This window comes from Equus caballus, chromosome 4 (genome assembly GCF_041296265.1).
Source record: "Equus caballus isolate H_3958 breed thoroughbred chromosome 4, TB-T2T, whole genome shotgun sequence".
Classification (NCBI taxonomy): Eukaryota; Metazoa; Chordata; class Mammalia; order Perissodactyla; family Equidae; genus Equus; species Equus caballus.
The window spans coordinates 17,965,846-17,987,379 of record NC_091687.1 but is presented as its reverse complement, the minus strand read 5'-3'; the positions used below and the strand labels follow the sequence as shown (position 1 = coordinate 17,987,379).

Sequence of the window (21,534 nt, the reverse complement as noted above, 5' to 3'; positions counted from 1 at the left end):
AGAAGGTGGGTTATCATGCAGAATCATCTGCTAACTTCCCCGTACCACACCCTTTCCAGTAGAATTCCACAGGAATTGGCCATATCATTTTATGAGCTATTACTTTGATGGCCTTGAACTCGGGCTCATATTGCCTGCTGGGTTCCTCCTGCTGCGTCCCTGTGCTCAGTCCTACATTCATACCTGCAGGCTCCTTTCCCATCAGTCATGGCCATGATTACGTGGGAAGGTGAGGATGCTAACTTCTCTGGACAGACTCCAGCCCTTCCGTGATGAAGCATCTGCACCTCCCTTTCCTTTGTCACAGCTGTCTCTGTCTACACAAATGGAACTGTGTTCGCCACAGACACCGATATCACTTTTGTAGCTGTTACCAAGGAAACAACTCCCCTGGAGTTTGTGTGGTATTTTGGAGAAGATCCACCCATGAGGACAACTTCCAGAAGCGTTAAGAAAAGACTCAGCCTTCCCCAGTGGTCTGTAAAAATGGTCATCACAATTGGTGGCTGCTCATGATGCAGCCTTAACTCAGTCTGGAGATTATTGTCTTGCTACTAAAATGACTAAAATATTATTAAGAGTGTGACATTCGCACTTAGTGCCACTTAAGCACTTCTATGAATTGAGCCAAATGTAAATTTAAAGGAAACAGGACTTCCTTTCCTTCAGTCTGAACTAGGAGGAAAGGGGTGGGGCTTTGAAATCAGACCATTCTAGGTTCAGATCCCGTCTCCACATCCAACCAGTGAGACCTAAGCAAATTCCTCATCTAAGAAAAGGTAACAGTGTTACTCCATCCCTTGGAAAGGTGAATTAATTAATGAAGAATGAGAGGTCAAAAAGTGTCACTCCCCCTTTTCCCCAGTAAGATGGAAATCATGGGGGCTGTGATCATTCCTACAAATTAAATGCCACGCTTCTGCCTTTCTCTTGAAGTAATGTGGAGATTCTCTCTACCTCTGACCTTGTTCTTGTCTTCCCATCTGTCTTCCCTGCCCGCCTGGCCCCACCTCACAGGTATCACGTGATGGTTACAGCTTCCAACGGGATCAGCAGCTTGGCCTCAGAGCCCCACTGCATCAGGCTGCAGAGGAGAATTGTCGCCAATCGGCTCACATCCACTAGCTCAGCTCTGGTGAATGCCAGTGTGACCTTTGAGTGCAGAATCAACTTTGGCACCGATGTTGCTTACCTGTGGAACTTTGGGGATGGTGCCGTCGGCCTGGGGAACAGCTCTGCCAGTCACATCTACAGTAGGTAAGCCGCCCCGGCACAGGGCATTTCAAGGCACCAGCCACTGGGGTCTCCACAACCAACCTGCCTTTCAGTCAATGCAGTGGACCGATTTTGAAGAGAGACAAATTAAAACCCAGCTATTGCCTCCAACGGGCTCATGGCCCATGGGAAGACAAGAGGAGAATGGACACTTTGAGCACAGGAGTTGAGTGCTACAAAGGGGGCCCGAGGAGGTGTGGGGGCAGCTCATTCTTCTTTGGAAAACTGGAGAACCGGCTCACAGTTGTGTTTGCCGGCTCACAGTCATGTTTGTATATGATCTGAACGTTAAATCTTGAGCAGGTATTTGCCAAAGGGACAAGTGAAAGCCTGGGGAGAGGGACAAGGGGAGGACCCTGGGGCAGCCAGGTCAGGACATGGAGAGGCATGCAGTGCTGGCAGGATCTCAGATGGGACGTGGGGAAGTGGGCAGATAAAGATAGCAAATCCTCAGGAAGGACTGTAAAGGGCCTCACTGTCATCCAGAAGAGCCTGGGCAATATCTTTTGATTCCGTGTTTACTGGGCATCCCCTGTTTACCTGGAACAAAGCATTGTGGACATCCAGGAAAGAGGTGTGCCTGCCTTTGTCCAAGATAGACAGAGCGTTTCTTGGGGGAGGTGGGCATGCCCACATGAAACCACAGGGGCAGACTGCAGGATTGCCACGTCTCAAGGTTAAGAGAGTGATGAAGTGCAGACCAACCAGGGCCACTCATCCCCAGTCCAGCCTCTTGGCTCTTGTTCCCTGATGAAGGGTCAGGATTATCCTGGACCCAGAGTGGGCAAGGTCTACCAGTGGGTGCCCATTGCCACAGCTGTGGAGATGTAAGTGTGGCAGAACTGAGCCTCAGGCTGGCATGGAGCCTTTTGCGCTGGTGTAATAAAATCTCAAAATGTGTAGACGTATCCAGAAAACTAAGCGTGTGTGGGCCGGTGGCATCAGGGGAAGATTGCAGACCTCCTTCAGTGCAGGGCTTCCATGAGAACCCACCCTGTGGCCTCTCCTTGCTTTAGGGGACACCTGGATGGCCCCATCACTAGCTTCCGATTTTTGACTTCTCCACTGGAAATCGATTTTCCCATAAGAAAGGAATTGAGCAATAGTGCCCAGGTAGACCCAGGTGGGCACCTGGGGGCCCTGGGTGCCCGGGAATGGGCTCTGCAGCCCAGGAGCATTTTCTTGCCTATAGAAATGGACATAGGCAGCTCCGGGCCTCCACCGTCCTCTCTAGAGTTGTGGGGGCTCTCCATCCACCTGGAACCTGAGAGGGATCTCACAGCCTTCACTCTGGTCAGTAGGACCTGCCTTTTTTCCTGAAGCTCCAGGATCGCAAGCGACACTCTTGTCCTTGCATGCTCAAATTTTGGTCCTCTGATGGAGACTATTCTGCTTCAAATTGAGAAGTCTTGAATGGTGGTCCATCCTGCATCATTTGTAAAACCTGTGTGCATTTCTTTAGTAAAACACGGCCTGCTGGTCAGGAACTGCCTGGCACATTCCTTCCCTGTCTTGCATCTCCCCGCAGCCAGACCCTCTGGACCTCCTTGGGCTGGCCTCATCTCCAGACTGTGGGGTGCATCCTGGGCCTCCGGGGTTTGCAGGAAGACTGATCCATGGGGTAGGGAACAGAACAGGAAGCTTGTACCCAAAGATCCCCAGTCACGGGTCTGGGGTGCCCATCATGCAGGGACCCCGAGAATTACCCCGTGCTGGACAGAGGGGCAGGTTATGGCTGCTGGGAGAGTTCAGGGAGGGAGGCAGCGGGTGCTTAAGTGGATGATTGTCTCTCGTACAACAGATGGCATCAGTCTGGGTGTTGGGCGCCTGTCCTGCCCTGCGCTGGGTGGGCAGCCAGTCTATTCACTGGACAACACATGGCCTCTTTGGAAATCAACCTCATGACCTGAGTCTCCTCTGTTCCCGTTCGTGGGCTGTCTGACCATCAAATCCTGTAATTACACAGTTGTAGGATGGCTATGGGGAATTCAGGAAAGACTGACACGTGGCAGAATCAATGTCTTTGTTTCTGTGCCTTGTCGCCCTTCCAGTGAAGGAGAGTTTACCGTGCAGGTCCTTGCCTTCAATAACGTCAGCTCTGCCTCCCTCAAAAAGCAACTTTTCATCGTGCGCCAGCCCTGCCAGCCACCCCCAGTGAAGAACATGGGGCCCGGGAAGGTGCAGGTAGGGCTCGTTTACCAGGCTCATTCCAGCGTTTCCTCCTAGTTGGCACCAATGTTAGGAAAAGTTAGGAAGGGCAGAGGTTTGGGGAATGAAGCGCGGCTTTGTCGCGTTTATACAGCTGCATTTGACACAAAGGAGCTCCTGTGAGGGCTCCTGAACGTCCTGGAGCAGAGAGAGCCCCACCCAGCCTGAGACCGGAGGGAAAGCCTGCTTTCCGGCTTGAATCGGTTCTTTATTCGCCTCTGTTACTCTGCCGTTCAGCACAGCCCTCTTCGAGGAGCTTTTTGAAAATTGCTTGTGCAAAGAACTATAGCATTTTCGGGAGAAAGGAGTATTTGAATATATGTGATATAAAAATCAAAGGAAATAATCAGTTACTTGTTTAGCACCTACTATGGGTTAGGAAAAATGGAATTGCTTTTTTATCTCTTTTATTCCTTTGAGGCCTCTGATTTAGAGCAATTTCCCTTTTCAAGGCAAAAGTGCTCAAATGACACATGGAAATTAAAATCTGTGACTTAGCTGCTTTGCCAGAATGCTTTCTGTGGCTTTATAGCCGCAGAGGTCAGTTGCTGGGCCCCTGTGAGTCTCAGGCTGGGGCACCTCCCCGCCCAGATGTGGCAGTGGGGATCAGGGGCACACAACAAGTCTCTAGGGCAAGGCCCGGTGCTCCCTGGGAAGCCCACGTCCAGGGCCGGCCAGCAGGCCAGCGGGCACCCATGCTGTCAGGCAGTTCTGTGCGCCGGGGCAGTGGGCTATCTGGGGCTGGGAGAAGGGCAACAGTCAAGAATACCAGAGCCAACGGGGGAGGCTGAGAGAAGCACGGACCTCGGGGAGAGGGGTCTGGGCTTCAGTCCTGACTCTGCTCTCTGTTGAACCATGGGACACAGCCTCTTCCTAGGTTAAAAATACTGTATTTCCTGTGTTTTTCTAAGGTTTTCTATGTGTGGTACATATATGTGTGTGTGCGCCTGTGTGCTTGTGCATGCATGTACATGTTCATGTCTGTGAGTTGCATGTGTGCATGTATGTGCATGTGTGTGCGTGTGGATGTGTGCTATCACAGAATCGGTATCACTGGGTTATAGTGTGACCATTTTCTCTTGTTGTTAAGTAGTCTTTGATTACATGAGTTTAATGGTGGCGTAACGTTAAACCATACGTACAAATTATTCATCCTTTAACAGTGTCCTTGTTATTGAATATCTGCTGTCTCCAATTTTGCAGCACTACAAATAACTGGAGACGGTCTGTATACACATCTTTCTGCTTGTCTATGGCATTTCTATAGGATTAATTTCTACAAATCACTGAACCACAGGACATAACACATTTTAGGACTTGGATGAGCTTTGCCAGAAATCCTCCTGTGGCAACACACGTGTCAGCATCCTAGAACCAGGGCTCATCCCCCAGGCATTTCATAATTTTGTGTGTTTGTTATTATTAATGGGTTAAAAGTTGGCACCTCAGTGTTACCATTTGCTATAACTGATATAAATCTGGGCAGTTTTGTGACAAATTCTAGACTGGTATCATATTCAGAGTAGAAACAATAAAGATAGTTAAAACACAATTTAAATCATGACTAAAGTCATTTAAAGAAAGCCAAAAATGAAATTCCGTTTATAACAAATACCAGTGTGTCTTCAAATCTCACCTCCCAGCTCCTACATGTCTTTTCCCTTTCCAGTTTTTATGGGAGACCTTCATCAAACTGTCCTCCAGAGGGAGCCCGGGCACCATCATCTGCCCCAGAGTAGGAGGTGGCCGGGCAGAATATCCACCCCGGTCCCTGAGCCGTCCTCGCTCCTCCGTCCTCACAGATTGCCATCCGGCTCGCAGTGTGGGATGGGCAGGCGCCTTCTCAGAGGACGGGGGAGAGTGGAGAGGGCTTGGAAAAGGCAAAGTGGCTGGGAGGGGTGGGGCTGTGGACTCGTAGGCACTAATATTTCCACCTGCATCATTGCCCTTTTTGGCTTATTAATGTTAGCAAATATGTTTTTGTATATTTATGAACTACATGTAAAAGATTTTATTATGGAGATTTTCAAGTATGAATAAAAGGAGAAATAATAGTGTGATGAGCTCATCACTTATGTTGAACAATCATTAAAATGTCACCATATTTGTTTTCTCTATTTTTTTCTTTGCTGAAATATTCTGAAATTCTTCTTAGATATGACATTTAACCCCTAAATGCTTCAATATATATCTCTAGAAACTTAAGGGCATTTTCTTACATAAACATAATGCTATCTCAACAATTAGCAATGATTTCTTAATATAATCTAAATCTAGCTCATAATCAAATTTCTCTGTCTCCAAAATATTTTTATGCAGTTGTTTGACTTGGGATTCATAAACTACTTTTGTTTAAAAAAAGAGAGAGAAAGAAAAGAGAAAAAACTTAAAAAGCTTTTCCTCTTCAACTAGATCTGTAACGTTTTCTAAAATACGATTGTTCAGGACAGCAAGAATAAATGCTAGGTTTTTTCCCTTTATTCCCAGTGTTCATAGTACAACGTCGGGGCACCAGCTGCTTCCGATGCTGACTGATGAGTTGTGTGTGTTGTGTGGAGGGACAGGGGAAGCTTCTCTCTCTTCTAGCATTGTCGATATGTTGTTAATTTTAGTCAATCAATTATAGAGATGATCTTTAGATGCTCCAAGTGATCCGTTTGGGGCCTGGGTCTGGGGCCTTCTGCCACACCCCTCCGCTAGTCTTAGAAAGCTTCCTTCCCTTCTGGCTGACAACTGCTTCAGCTCTGGAAGCGGCCTCTCACCGTGCAGCCCTGGGCCTTCGGAGGGGCGATTAGACACAGAAATCTGGCACTGAGGGCACTCACTGCTCCTGGGCTGTCGTTGCATGGAAGCTACTGGTGGGACATGCAAATTAGAGTAAAATAATGATTTCACCTGATGTTTCACATTCAAAAACATTACTTATATACAATTTACAATAAGAAAGTTTTATACTTGAATTCTCTCATATTAAAATCTTAGTTTATATTGACATTAACATCATTATTTATTAGCATTTTTCCTAATAAATACATGAAATACTTTCAAAGTAAGTATTTTAGTATTACCACCAGAAATGAAATTTCTTAGTAAGCTTTCAGATTTATCTGTAGTTCTTTTTGCCCTTAGAATATATCCTCAAAATACTGTATATTAAAGTCATTTTAAATACATCTTTCTTCTATTAACTTGCTTGAAATATTGTTATATTCCTTTCTTTCAGTTTGTTTCCAGTTATCAGATTGGAGTTTTTTTGTTTTAATTTAATTTTCTGATATATGAAACATTTGCATGATTTCGTAGTCCAAATCCTATAGTAAAGTATTAATTTATATTTTATTTTCTAATTCATTTATTCATGTCTTTGTTCATTTTCCTGTTGGAGACTTTGAAAATTTCTTGTTGATTTTAAATGACATTAATTCTATTGTATATTTTGCAAATAATTCTCTTTTTTCTCTGATTTTTTAAAATTGCTTTTTAAAATTATTTATGTTGTTGACATTTAGAAGTTAAAAATTTTTATGTTATCAAATCTATTAATCTTTTCCTTTCATATTTCCCCATCAATTTTATGCTTAGAAGGGTTTCTTTTCTCATTATAAGTATAAATACTTGTTCTTTCTTCTCATTATTTTTATATTTTGACTTTTTATTTTTGTCTATAAAATAGATGTAGTATTTGTGTGTGTGTGTGTCTGTGTGAGGAAGATTGGCCCTGAGCTAACATCTGTGTCAGTCTTCCCCTTTTTGCTTGAGGAAGACTGTTGCTGAGCTAACATCTATGCCAGTCTTCCTCTATCTTGTATGTGGGATGCCGCCACAGCATGGCTTGACAAGCAGTATGTAGGTCCACACCCGGGATTCAAACCTGCAAACCCCAGGCTGCTGATGCGAAGCACGCAAACTTAACCACTATGTCACTAAGCTGGCCCCTGTACTATTTCTTATTGGTGCTTTAAATTCCAGCTCTGAGAATCCCATCCTGTGATTACACAGACAATCATTGGAGTTCTATGCCGAGAGTGAATTTTTCATGATTTCCTCTGGTATTAGGCGTAATGAGAGTGTTAATGAGGCATCTTTGCCCTTTCATATGCAGGTGTGGAGGTCTCAGCCTGTGAAACTGGGAGTGACCTTTGAAGCTGCCATTCTCTGTGACATCTCCCAAGGCCTTTCCTACACCTGGAGCTTCACAAACTCTGCAGGATTGCAGGTGCCCCTGCCCCCTGCTGTGAACACTCATGAACAGACCGTCACTGTCCCCAGCTACTTTCTGGAACCCGGGAACTACACTGCACTTGCCAAGGTGGGCTGGCCAGCTTACACTTCCACTTGCACAACGAAACTGTTCCTTTCCACCCGCCTTTGAGCAGGAGATGAACACCTATAGCTCCAAACCTGTTCTGTCTCAGAGAGGGGGGTTCTTGAAAAAACTGTGGCTAGGATTTCAAGAGAAATGTTTAATTTCTTTGAGAGAACAGATTTTATGTTCAAATGCTGGCAAAGTAATCAATTAAAAACTCCTTATTTATTTAACAGAACTTTCCTGTGCACCTGCTTTGATATATCACTGCAATGGTCCCAGGATCTCAGATGAATATTTGTGTCATCAAGGAGCTCATTGCCTGGAAAGGAAACGGGATGTTCGTCAGAGAGCGGGGCCAGGAGAGGGCATCCCTGGTGACCCTCTGCACGTGCTCAGTGCATTAGTGCTGGAAAAATAGTGAAAATATGTGGGTTAGACGATCAAGAAGTTCATTTTAGAAGCCGGCTTCCTGCAGGAGAGTCTGTTCATAGGCATATAAAGTGTGTGGAGGGGGCAGCAGCTTGGCCAAGGCCGGGAAGGAGACCACGACTCTGTGCAGGGGTGTGAGCTCAGCGGAGCAGGTAGGGAGTGGACCCTGAAGGGAGAATCTGAGATCAGATTGCCAGGTGGTAAAGGCCAGGCTGGGGAGGTGGACCTGAGACCAGACCAGTGCAGTGCCGCCCAAACGCTCCAGCAAGGGAGCTTTGTTCTTTAATCCATGGACACGTGGGCCTACAGTGTGCACCAGTGCCAGCTCCCAGTCACATGGCTCACACAGGAGTTCATCAACACCCAGGCTGGCCCAGACCTTGCTCCAGGAAGCACTGATGAGGTACTTGGATGTCGCAGCAGTGCTGAACTGTGGTAAGGGTTTCCAAATGCTTCCTCTCAATTTCTGTTCTTATCTCATTGTGCGCCAGGCCTGTAACAATGGGCCAGGTGACAGAGGGCTGCAGACCATGCTTTGAGTAGCACTGTTTCGGATGAAGGTAATAGAAAAATTCAGAGGCAACAGAGCATGATCCATACTCTCCTTTGGAAATAATAATTGGGAAAGAGTTGGAAACAGATTGAAGCATGGGACTTCACCATTAAAATGCTCTCTAGAGTACTTACTGTTAAAGTATGCGGTTACTAATACTCTAGAGTGTTCACTGTTACTCTAGAATCTGTTCATAGTGATACTCTAGAATAATCATGGTTACTCTAGAGTCTGCTAATACTAATGCACTAGAGTGCTCATGTTGCTCTGGAGTCTGCTAATGCTAATACTCTAGAGTGCTCTCTATTACTCTATAGAATCTGCTAATACTAAACTCCAGAGTACTCACTATTACTCTCGAACCTGCTAATACTAATACTCTAGAGTACTCACTTTTACTCTGTTAATGCTAAACTCTAGAGTATTCTAATAGTGAAGTCAAGAGACAATTAGAGACTGAAACAGGATAGAGGCAGTGGGAATAAAGCACAGAGCAGGTAAATATAGGGTGGATTTCAGGATGGGTGGGAGCAATTGACCTGCCATGGTGACTAATTGTAAGGATGAAATGGGAAAATCAGAGAAAAGTCTGTAAGACTGCAGGAGTAGAGGAGAGTGAGGCCGCTCTTCATTTTCCTAATGAAAATAAGCATCTATTTGTGTCTGGTTCTGTGCCAGGGAGGGGTGCAAAGATAAATAAGACCTTTGCACAGGTGAGCCCATCATCCAGTGGGGGAGGTAGGTGGAACCCAACAAACTATAGACGATGTGAGACAGGCCACATGACAAGGGAGCTCCGAGGAAGGGTTAGCCATGCCTTTGGTAATTGGAGTGTTGAAGGTTGGGGGAAGTGTTCCATGATGGCGGGGGCAGTAGTCCCATCAGGCTGAAGCAGGTACAATTTGTGGGGGTGACTGGTGGGACATGAGGCTGACAACGTGCTGGGGGTTTCTTCTGAAGACGATAGGAAGGCAGACTGTTGGGAGATAGGGTACGGTCATGGCTTCAGTGTTCAGTGAGTCATGTTGGAGTTGTTAGGAGGATGTTCAGGCGGCATGTCCAGCAAAGAGGTGGGGTCAAGGGCGGGAGCTGGGCGGAGCTGTTTGGAGCTGTCTGTGCAGAGTGGAGAAGCAAAGGAGGCGAAGCAAGGCAGGGAGCGCAGCCTCCTGCTGGGGCCTGGGGAGGGAACGTGAGGAGTGCCCGGCCAGCAGCCAGTGTCCTCAGGGGATGGGGAAAGAGCTTGAAAAGGAGGCAAGGTTTTGGCATCTCTGTAATAAGCATCATAAGGATCCCTTCTACCAGAGTTACTTAAGTTTAATTTTAAAATAGTAGAAATGTGTTATTAGTTATATTCTTTAAAAAAATCACTTGTTCCTGATTCAGTCTGTATTCTTTCTTGGTTCATCTCAATTTATAATTTTTACTGCCCACTATCACATTGATAAGGGCAAGTAGGTGTTCTGTTTCTATGATTAATCTTGGAGTCACTTTGGCACCGAGGTCCCTGGGAAGCAATTCCTATGACGGTAGATTTAAGCCACACTGAAGCGGTCCGGGAACAGACCCTGTGAGGTCATCGTATGGGGTGTATTCCACCGACCTTACCTTCTTGGTGTCCAGTTGAAGGTGAATGGGATGGAGGATGGTCCCAAGACAGGCTGTCTGGCCAGCCTCCCAGGAGGCCTCACGCGGGCATCCAACCACCTGTGGTCTGGCCCTCAACTCTGAAGACCACAAATACTGCTTTCACGTTAGGAAAAAATGGTCATTCTTGCAGGGGCTGGTTTACACTGTATAAGGTCACAAGAGAGTGCTACATGACCTGGCAAGAAGAGAAAGGGACAGAACAGTGGAGCCAAGGGAGCTCCTCTCCAGCCACCAGCTCTGAGAGCATGTGTGCTGTTGGATAAGGTGCATAAGATGAGCATTGCAATGGTTGTAAGACCGAGCACTGGGAGCCTGGTGCGTCCAGCTGGTGATAGTTCATTTTCCCTAGACCGTAGATAGTAGGTTTGCAGGCACCCCTCCCCTGGCCATGTGAGAAAGGTTCAAGTTGAGATTGAAGCTTCTGTGCTCAATGGCTCTGTTGGTTGGCACACTTCCTCATTAGCCACATCACTGCCCTTGAGTGGGCCCAGGCTGTGTCTTTCTCCAGGTCTTGGAGATCAGATTTGGTAAGGCGCCTTTGCTGCTATCTGAGCTCGCCGCCACATATTGCATTCAGTGGTCACAGCTGCAGATGTCCAGAGCTCCCACCGTGCTGCCATCCTGACACGTAGCTCATGCCCTCACTTCCTCCGTCCTTCACAGACTTGGATGTTCTCAATGGTTCCTTGGGCTGGAGGAGCTGAGCAAGCAGAGGTTGGAGGCTTATGGGAGTTTTATCACGCAGTCTTTAGACGGCCATGGCGCCCACGCAGGGGAACCACCAGCAGGGAACCATGAGGATCTTCATGAAGGAAATCACGAAGGAGCAAGGCCGAGACCAGTGAAAGATAGCATGTGCTAGACTGTAGTTTTTCAAATTGCATCAAACTTTTAAAAGAATACTTTTGAATGCAGTATTTATAAAAGGTTCCACTATTCCTGAGCTTAAACATATTTGTCTTAAATTTCATCTATATTTCTTTAAGTCCATAATATGTTTGGGGGTTGAAAAGGCAGCTTAAAGAAAGTAAATAAATGAAATCTGAGACCATGGGAAAATTTACCGCTGGCGGAGCAGGTTTGAAATCTGAAATATGTGCACACTTGGGGAGTTGTTATCTAAGGTGTTGTTACGGTCACAAACCTAGGGAAACCCCAGCTTTGTGTGTTGATACAGGCTTGGTTAGGAAAATGTTCCTACTCTCATTGGCTCCAGCCACTTTGTCTCCAATGGGCACACAGTGGGATGTTTAGTTTGATTGGGAGTTGAAAATAATTGTCTTTCTGTGCAGTGCTCGAAGCCTCTAGTTGGAGCTGATGCTGCATTTAGACTCACCAGTTTCCTTCTAATTTTAAGACAAGCATGTGCCTCCTGTGGGCATCCTGCCCGAGCCCGATCCCCTGAGTGACGTCCCTGTCATTGGTGTTCCAGGTTCAGGTGGAAGGCAGTGCCGTGCACAGTAACTACTGTGTGGGGGTGGAGGTGCGAGCCCGGGCCCCTGTCAGCGTGATCTCCGAGGGCACACACCTGTTTGTCTCGAGGACCCCCTCGACCACCATCATCCTCAGGGGATTCCTGTCCTACGACCCGGACAAGCCTGGGGCACCTCTCAGGTGAGCACTAAAGGACTGGGTGCAATTGCTCACTCTCCTCACGGCCTTTCTCTTCCTCCTCTGCCCTCTCCAAACTTGGGCACCAGAATGTTGGGAGAGCTGGGCTTAGAATTCTGCCATAATAATTAAAAATTTCAAGTACCTCAAATTTTATTAGCTGAACTGATGTTTCACGTACTGTCAAAATATCAGGGAATTTAGGAAAGGGGTGGAAATAAACAGGAGTAGCTTTGTAAGTTGGTATTTTGGGATGTGAGATTTAAATATTGTCTTAGTTCAGGCTGCTGTAACAAAATACCATAGACTGGGATGCTTATAAACAACAGATATTTATTTCTTACAATTCTGGAGGCTAAAAGTCTAAGATCAAGGTGCCGGAAGGTTCAGTATCTGATGAGACCTGCTTCCTGGTTCATAGATGACCATCCTCCCTCTGTGCAGGGGTGAGAGGGTCTCTGGTCTCTTTTGTAAAAGCACAAATCCCATTCATGGGGGCGCAACCCTCACAACCTAAGCACCGCCCAAAGGCCCACCTCGTAAGACCATCACCTTGGGAAGTAGGACTTCAGCAGATGAACTTTGAGCGAGTACAAACATTTAGTCCATAGCAAATAGGTTATTATTAAAAATTTTGGTTTGTAAGGTGCATTTGGTGCATAGGAAGCTTGATTTCTAAGTGTTGCACCTCTCTAAATGGGTGAGTCCCTTGATGTTAGAGGCCCATGGCTCAGGTGCTGGTCTTCTCCAGCCACACCCCTCCCCAGGTGGCCTCTTCCAGTGTCCTGCTGTAGCTATATCCACTCACCAGTAACCTCGAGCGCACATCCTCCATGGACACCATGCATGTGCAGATAACCTGGAACACACATCCGCCATGGACACCATCCATGCACCAATTACCTCGAGCACACTCCCTCCTTCCAGAGCACTCCCCACTCTCCAGGCTGGAGATCCCATCATCTCTTCGGCATCCTCTCCCGTGTGCCTAGAGAGAAATATCAGCCACAAGACCCGCTTTCTCCCCTGCAGCCTTCCTGTCTCTGCTGAGGGAAGGATCTTTCTAGTTGCTCAGGACAGAAACCTGAGCAGCATTGTTGGCTTCTCTTTTTCTCTCCTGTTTCGTCCAGTCTGTCAGGAAATCTTGTTGGTTCCTCCCTGGTCTGAGCCGTCACCACCTTGGGCTTATTTCCATAAGGTCTCCTCACCAGTCTCCATGCTTCCACCCACCCCTTTCAGTCCATTCTCCACAGAGCAGGTGGGCAGAGTCTTTTATGGGCCAGCCCAGTGGCCTAGTGGTTAAGTTTAACGTACTCCACTTTGGCAGCCCTGGTTCGGCTCCTGGGCATGGACCTATGCTGTTCGTCAGCCATGCTGTGGTGGTGACACACATACAAAACAGAATAAGGTTGGCACAGATGTTAGCTCAGGGCCAATCTTCCTCAGCCAAAAAAAAAAAGTCAATAAATAAAAAATAAAACACATCAGAAAATGTCATTTCACTGCTCCAAACCCTCCAGTGCTGCCCTTTCACTCAGTGAAATCCAAGTCTTTGCGACGCCTGTGAAGCCCACGGTGATCTGCCCCCACCTCTTACCCTTGGACTTTCTCTCCTCCTGCTCCTGCTTTCTCTCTCTCTGAGACAGCTGGTGCCCCTGCCCACCTCTGACATCCGGGGGCCTGCTTCTCCCTCAGCACCTCTGCAGGGAGGTGCCTTCTGCATCTCCTCCTTCAGTGCACTGACATCTGTTACCACTTTGCTTCCTTGCATTTGAGCTCAGTCACCTTCCCAGTGAGCCCCACCATGACCCCATTTAAAGTGACAAGAGGAGGCTGGCCCCTTGGCCCAGTGGTTAAGTTTGCATGCCCTGCTATGGCAGCCTGGGGTTCACCAGTTCAGATCCTGGGCATGGACCTAGCATTGCTCATCAAACCATGCTGTGGCAGCATCCCACATAGAAGAACTACAAGAACCTACAACTAGGATATACAACTATGTACTAGGGGACTTTGGGGAGAAAAAAAAAGAGGAAGATTGGCAACAGATGTTAGTTCAGGGCCAATCTTCCTCACCAAAAAAAGTGATATATTTAAAAAAAAATTGACAAGAATCCTATCCTGATTCTGCTGTTTCTTTTTCCATAAGCAATCTTCTCCTCTAACATCTGATCATTTGCTCACTTTTTATGATCACTGTTAATTTTCTGTCCCCACTGGAATATTAGCTCCAGGAGGACAGGGCTCCGGTTTGCTATATCCCCTCTGCCTGGCACATGGCAGGTACTCAATGAACATTCATAAATAAATAGAGAAGCCTCTTTATTCCCTTAACTCCTATAACCACACACACATTTGCTACATTCCAACTGGGGGCTTTGGTGTGTTGTAAGCCTGGTGGAGGTGAGAGGCATCCTCTTGGACTGGCCAATTCCGTCCCCTAGCTGTTCTCAAGCACGTGTTTCGGACCAAGCACACAGCTGGCTGTGTACCTCCCCTCCCCCAGCCTCAGGAGACAGAGCTGGGTCTTGTTCATCTCTGCACCCCTCCCCCTAGAACCCAGTAGGGTGCCCGAAGACAAGAGCTCAGCGTGTGTCTACTGCAATGAGCTGAATCTGCTCCCTGGGAGTGAAGAATACTCCAGCTGAACCCTGGAGGACCATGCTCCGCAGTGCGTGTGAGCTGGACCCGCCAGCTGAGCGGGGCTGAGCTCCTGCCAGCTGAGGGATGAACGGAACTTTGCGATGCTGCCGCCTCGTGCAGGCGTTGGAAAGAGAGGTGTAGAACTAGTTCCAGGTTCAGATCACTTACAGTCCACATGAGGAAATGGCACTTTGACAGATGAACAGCACTTCAGAGACTCAGGGAGCACCTGTGCGGGGCTCACTGCTGTGGGGTCGTACAGACCTCCCCTCCGGGCACACACGTCCATTCTTGCCTCTCTCCCTAGGTGGGGCTCTTTGTTTCAGTGTGTGTCCCCTGCTAGAGTAAGACCCGCTGAAGGGTGGGGATGATGCTGTCTTTCTGATTGTTGAACTCAGCAATGTCACATTGCAGAGGATGGTGAGATTGGGAGGTGAGGCGTCTGCAGTCTCCTGGCCCGCCCACTAGTACTTCTGGGACTGGGCTATTCCCCTGAGGCCCTCGGAACGCATTTTCTCCCAAAAGCTGGGAGGATGTGGCCTGCCTGTCTGCCCTGTGGAGCTGTGGGCTCAGAGGCAGTTTGTGAAGCGCGGCTTGGTGGGGTGCAGAGATGTGATGGAGGTGGGAGGCAGCCTCCGTGCAGGGCAGGGTGGAAGGAGGGGATGACCAGGGCACATGGCTGCCCAGGGGATGGGAAGCACTCAGGGACTGGGGAGCAGGGCCACATGCGAGGTCTCCAGGGCCCTGAGCAAGTGAGCTGGGTGAGGCTGGGCCGGGACCCCTGACTTGGTGGTTCTGCTCCCACTTTTGGAACCTCCCACCCCGCTTACACCAGACAGTAAGGGAAACATCCTATCTCCCCAGCCCACATGCTCCCTTTTGCAGCCCCAGGGAAAGCCCACTTGGCAACAACATTGTCCTCTGACTGGCCAGAGCAGTCGCCTTCAGCCCATCAATGCCTCTCCCACAGGTATCACTGGAAATGCACCGCAGCCAGCGCCCCTGGGCGCCTCTGCTTCCCGTCCTCCTCTCCACATGGCCTGCACGCCTCGGCTCCCACGCTTTCCTTTGCAGCCAACTCTCTCAGCGACACCTATGACCAGTTTCTAGTGACGCTGACAGTGTCCAGCCACGGCCGGAACTCTTCAGAGGCACAGGTGTTCCTGTCCACACGCCCCGACTCAGCACTCAGGTACCACCTGCACTGCAACCCCCACAGTGCGTCTCCGCGGAGTTTGCCCTCCTGTGCCCTGCACCCGGCTGGTGTTGAGAGTGACCACAGAAACCTGCTGTGCATACAGGGGTTGCGCTTGGAGCCACGCAGCATCCCTGCTGCTCAGGAGGGAGGAGACTGGTCAGAAGGGGCAAGGAGTGACCCTGCTCTCGGGCTGGCCTCTGGGTGGAGCTCGCTAGGCTAACGCTGACATTAGGGGCTCCGAGTAGGAGGTGCCCCTCCCATCGTAGCAGCTCACAAAATAATTACGGAATTTATTTTAAAATGTTCATTTACCATGTATAAAGTTGTTGGGTGAACATCTGTCAGTCCCATCAGAAATTATCTGGCCCCTGTTGACAATGTCCCTGGGGGGATCTCAGGCCAGCTGGGCCTCTCCTTGGCCGTGTCCACCTCATCCCCTCCCTACCCTACCCCACCACACCCGCACACACCATGCATGAAGAGAGACATGCACACGCACACACAGAGACACACACACATACATGCACACACACGGACTCACACAGAGAAACACACACCTGCACAGAGACACATACACGGACAGGCTGGCCCAGGGCCAGGCGATGACATGTGTGCCCTCCCTGGTCTTCTGGCTGGGAGCTACATGTGCAGGCAGCAGTCTGAGACGCGTCCAGGGCCTGGTACCTTCACTTGGGAGATGCCTGCACCACACACCCTCTCAGAGGGTCCCTCCCTGCCTTGGCCTTCTAAAGGCTCCCCACATTCCGCAGGAAAGAAATCCCTTGAATCAACCCAACACAACAATCCCAGACCCCATGTGATGTCCTAAAGAGCCATATTCCTCACAGTGCACTTTGGAGAGGGCTGGGTCAGCCAAAGAGACTAGAGGAGGAGTTAGGAGGAGCCGCAGGGATGCAGGCCCGAGGGAAGTGGACGTGGGGCTTTGTGTGTGGGGTGTGGGGCACCGCATGACCAAGGGCCCGTGAAGGGAGGAGGCAGGGCCTTGTGGCAAGATGGTATCTTTCCCTCTGAGCTCCCAAGGCCCAGTGGGAATGACAAATGTGCACAGCCGTGGGGGTGTCCAGGTGAGGCTGGGTTTGTGGCCGAGTCCCGCCTCACTCGGAGTGGTAGAAGCAAGCCCGAGGTGAGGTGAGGAGACAACGCAGGCTGCCTTGTGTGGAGAGCTTGGCCAGAGCCAGGCCTGGAGCTACTTGGTACTGGCTCTCCCCTGAGCTCTGTGTGACCTGGAGGAAGTGGCAAAGCCTCTCTGAGCTCAGTGCATAGCCTCCTAGGACCTGGCCAGTGTCGCGTGAGGTATGGCTGGGTCAAGTTTGGCGCAGGCGTGGCTACATGTGGATGCTCGGTCGTGTTGGCTGTGATACTGCTATTGCATTCATGAAATACAGGCTCAATGGGTAGCGATTTGAACATGCCAGACATGAATGAACGCGGCCAAAGAAACTTCAGTTAATTTCCTAAAATCTCAAACCCGATTTGCATGTTCCAGATTTGTCCACATTTCCTGGGTCAACTTTAGAGACATCTTTGTTAATTGGAATGAAGAACTTTCTCTTCAAGCTGAGTGTGAAGGGTGTGGTGCGATATCCACTCTCTCTTACTCCTGGGAGCTCTTTTTAGTCAACGCAACAGAAAAGCACAGTGTAGAAGGTAAAGATGATTGTTGGCTTTATTTTGCTATCTGAGGAAAAAACTCAGAGTTACTTTGAGATTGCTAAAACTTTGCAAAATCTGATTCATTTGAAGCAGTGTTGTGGTCTTGCTCACCCTTCATTGCGTCCGTGTTTCCTCTTCTTTTACACTCGTGTGGATGCTGTGACAGCACAGAAGAGAAGCGTTCAAATGCTGCTTCTCAGCCTTGTGGCCGGAAGGAGACTGGACTCCATACTCATGGAGGCAGTCGTGGCTATTTGAAATGACTCATGACATGCTCACCCCTCCAGGGCCTCTGTCCTTCCAGCCCTCACTTGTCCCCTGGGGCGGCCACACTGGGATTGAGCAGAGGAGTGGCAGGAAAGCCTGGGGCCGCTCCTCGCTCCAGCACCGCTAGCTGAGACTTCAAGCACTTCTCCAAGACCCGATTTTCTTGGGTGAAAAATGTGGATCATAACTCTAAACAGGGCGGGGGCAAGGTTGAATAAAATCGTGTGTGAAGACACCCAGGCCCTGGTGCCGGATGTGGACCTCTAGGTGTGTCAGCTCCTGGGTTAGAACCAGGAGTGAAGTGAGTTCTCACTGGTGGTATTTGTGAACGGCAAACAGAGGAGCTTTTATTTCTGAGCTGGACATGGCTGGCTCCTACAACCGAAGCTTGTGCCAAGCCCTCAGAGACCCACATTTATTTATTTTTTATCCGTTCAATGGGGCCGTACAAAGCGCCCGTATGTAGAGCTCTGAGCAGAGCTGACCTCAGCGGCTGAAGGGACCTGAAGACATAGAGGCGATTGTGCCCTTCTTTGCAGGGGGGCCTTCCCACATTCTTTAGGTAAATTGAATTTCTGAATCAGAGCCTGTGCTGAATGTGCTAGAAGAGCTTGCAGTGGAAATGCAGCCAGTGGTTAAACTTTGCAGCAAAGCAAAGGATTGTCCCTAGACTGGCGTATCTCAACCTTTATTGCCAAAGAATCTTGCTCTCTCATGGGAAAGTGAATGCTTACTTTATTGAGACATTGTTTTTTACATCCTTGGAAATTTTTTCTTTATTATTGATCCTTTACAGATAACTTTTAGAATTGTTATACTAGACACTGACAGGTGATAAAGGATTAGGAGAGACTCCATGTGCCCAGAGTGCTTCTAGAACATGCACGAATAACCCATGCTGGAGCACACGGATGGGGCAGGCCCCTCTCAGTTCACATAGGGACTGAGGGAGAGCAGGTCCCAGGCGCAATGGTCGTGCGAGCCAGTGTCCTGCTCTGTATGTCTCCTTCCTACTGTTGTTCTGCACGCCACCAGGTGAAAACAGCTGTTCCATGGCGTTTGTGTCAGATTTGTTTAAAACAAGCCTTCTGATATAATCTGCAGACCTTTTTAAGCCAAGTGGGTTTTTTGTCTCCATTTTTAACACTGTTAAATGTTTTTTTAAGTTCCCTTTTGTCGAACAGTGGGGCTCCTTGGATCCTCAAGATTTGGAGACATTTCGAAGTTGTCAGGGTCTGATCTGCTGTCCCCGGAGCCACGCAGGGCAGCTCCCTATGTAACAACCACCCCATCCTCATGGAAGCCATGGCCCAAGACCCCGAGCCGGCCTGCCCTTTCAGCCTTGAGGAGAACTTCCACGGAGTCCCTGGTCAGCATGTATCGGGGCTCCACTGCTGGTGGCCCTGCAGCCCCACGGGGGACTCCTCAGCATGAGGGGTCCCCGAGGCCCAGCCCCTCTGGGAGAAGTTCGCCCCCACAGAGCCCAGCCCCTCACCTCCCTGGTAAGTGCCTGTGCCTGGTGGTCTAGGTGTGAAATCACACCCACATGGGCCTTGACCTCACACGCACAACTTGTGTGTAATGCTCGTGGAGTCTGTTTCCTCCTCTCCAACCTGGAAAACACGTAGAGTCTGGGCTGCAGTAGGTGATCCATCCACGTCAGCTTGCTCACCTTTCACTTCTCCCCTAGTGATCGACTGGTTCACTTTACCATTGGTTTTCAGGTTGGAAAGAAACTATCTTTGTGCCTAAAAAATTAAGAGAAAAGTTCACTGTCAGTGAGAAAGGTTCTGGCCCAGCATCTACCATCCCCCTTATTGTCCCTCCCCAGTGACGCCATTTGATTTGGCTACTCACAGTCAGGGGATGGTGCTTTCTTTGCCCTGTGCACTTGGCCGCCACACCCCAGGGCTCCCAGCCTCAGGTTAGCTAGTGGGGGACCTCTGTGAAATCCTCAGACTTCGGAAGAGAAGAATTAGCTGGTGGGGTGACCTCTGTGAAATCTTCAGACCTCGAGAGAGTAGGGCTGAGGGGACAGAAAATTGACATTTGCAGCAGGATGCTCTTATGTCTATTTCTCTCCCTCTGAGAGAAAAGAGTACCAAGCGTTCTCTGAAAGAACAGCGGAAGCACGCTTGAAGAGAGCATCTGGGCCTTCTTCCCTACACCTACTAGCCAGGTTATCTTTGGGAAGCCACACACCTACTGGGAATGCCAGCTCCTCTTGGGGACCCTGGGGACAATGACACCTGTCTCCCCCAGCTGTCATGATGATGTGGTGAAATACTACCTTTTAGGGACTTTGTAATTCACAAAACAGTATGCAGATTCCAGAAACAGACGGGGGGCAATGTTAGTGATCCATCAGGAGAGTCAGTATTAATTTCAGGGGAGTGTGTGGTTTTAAATGAAACGTTATGATTTTGTCCTTTCATGTAGATTTTGAAGCCTATTACAGTGATATCCAAGAAGCAATGCCATCCAAAGGGAGACAGCCGGGTGACTGTAAGTCTATGACTGGTGCCTCTTTCTGGAGCCCCCTGTGTCCATGTCCCTTCACTCTAGTCCCTCCACGCCCTCTTTTGAAATCTAGGTTTACCACACCACTCCCTTACCAAGACCACAGAGAGCCCCAGAGTCAAAGGGAAAAGTTCAAGCTCCTCTGCACAGCACGATCTGACCCAAACCTTTATTTCTAACTCACATACTTCTGTACTTCGGGTCCCCTGTGCTTCTGGTACCCTACCCAAGACTAGCCCCAGGCCCAGGTAGACACTGTCTCTCTCCCATCCCTTGGTCCATGGTGGGTCATCTACCAGAAACGCCTCCCTCAGTGTCCTTCCCAGGTAGTCATCTTGAAGAGCTTCCTCCTTTCTGCTAGGCTTCCATTTCCCTCTTTCTGGGAAGTCCCCCTCCTTCTTGTCTTGTGACACTCCCCGCCAGCAGTGCAGTGTATTATTCCCACCTGTTTAAAGCAGGTGGCATGTTGTACTCATTGACTTTCTATGTCTGTCTCTCCCACTCTGAGATCGCCAAGGAAAGCTTCCATGGCAAGTTTATACTTGCGTCCCCAGACCTGTCACAGAGCCTGGCATATTAGCATGCAATGAGCGTGTTATCGAGTGAATAGACGGATGGTCAGTGAATGATTTATTATCAAATGAATAGATGGACGATCAGTGAACAATTTGTTTATCTGATGAATAATGAATGGTCAGTGAATGATTTATTTGTATCTGGAATGAATAGATGGATGATCTATGAACAGTTTATCTATTGAATGAGTAGATGGATAAGCAGTGAATAATTTGTTTATCTAATGAATAGATGATCAATGAATGATTTATTTATCTAATGAATAATGAATGATCAGTGAATGACTGATTTATCTATGGAAGGAATACATGGATGATCAGTGAATGATTGTTTGTGAAATGAACAGATGATTGAGCAGTGAGCAATTTCTTTACCTAATTTACTCAGTGTGTTCTTAGACAGTCCTCAACTGCCTCCAGAGCCATGGTCTCTGCAGCCTCTGTGCCCCTTCCTGTTTGCCATACACATCTGTTCTGGGGGCTCGCTTTTACATTCCCAGCAGGTGCTTAGTAAATAATACTAAATGAAGAAAAAACATTGCATTCATAAAATTACTCCTCCTGACAGTTGAGCGTCCATTCTAATCCCCCAACATTGATGCCCTTTGTCATTATATCTCGTTTCAAT

At 48.5% G+C, this 21,534-nt stretch overlaps 1 protein-coding gene across 1 annotated transcript in view; it reads left to right on the top strand.

Annotated features, from left to right (window-relative positions):
- Positions 1-21,534, top strand: part of PKD1L1 (polycystin 1 like 1, transient receptor potential channel interacting) — a 116,124-nt gene that overhangs the window by 19,685 nt on the left and 74,905 nt on the right. The window contains exons 6-14 of the mRNA XM_023639041.2: positions 308-476; positions 1,018-1,257; positions 3,327-3,459; positions 7,586-7,792; positions 11,854-12,035; positions 15,643-15,864; positions 17,378-17,538; positions 18,978-19,313; positions 20,251-20,316. Coding sequence (XP_023494809.1) covers positions 308-476; positions 1,018-1,257; positions 3,327-3,459; positions 7,586-7,792; positions 11,854-12,035; positions 15,643-15,864; positions 17,378-17,538; positions 18,978-19,313; positions 20,251-20,316 — 1,716 coding nt within the window. The remainder of the gene's footprint in view (positions 1-307; positions 477-1,017; positions 1,258-3,326; positions 3,460-7,585; positions 7,793-11,853; positions 12,036-15,642; positions 15,865-17,377; positions 17,539-18,977; positions 19,314-20,250; positions 20,317-21,534) is intronic.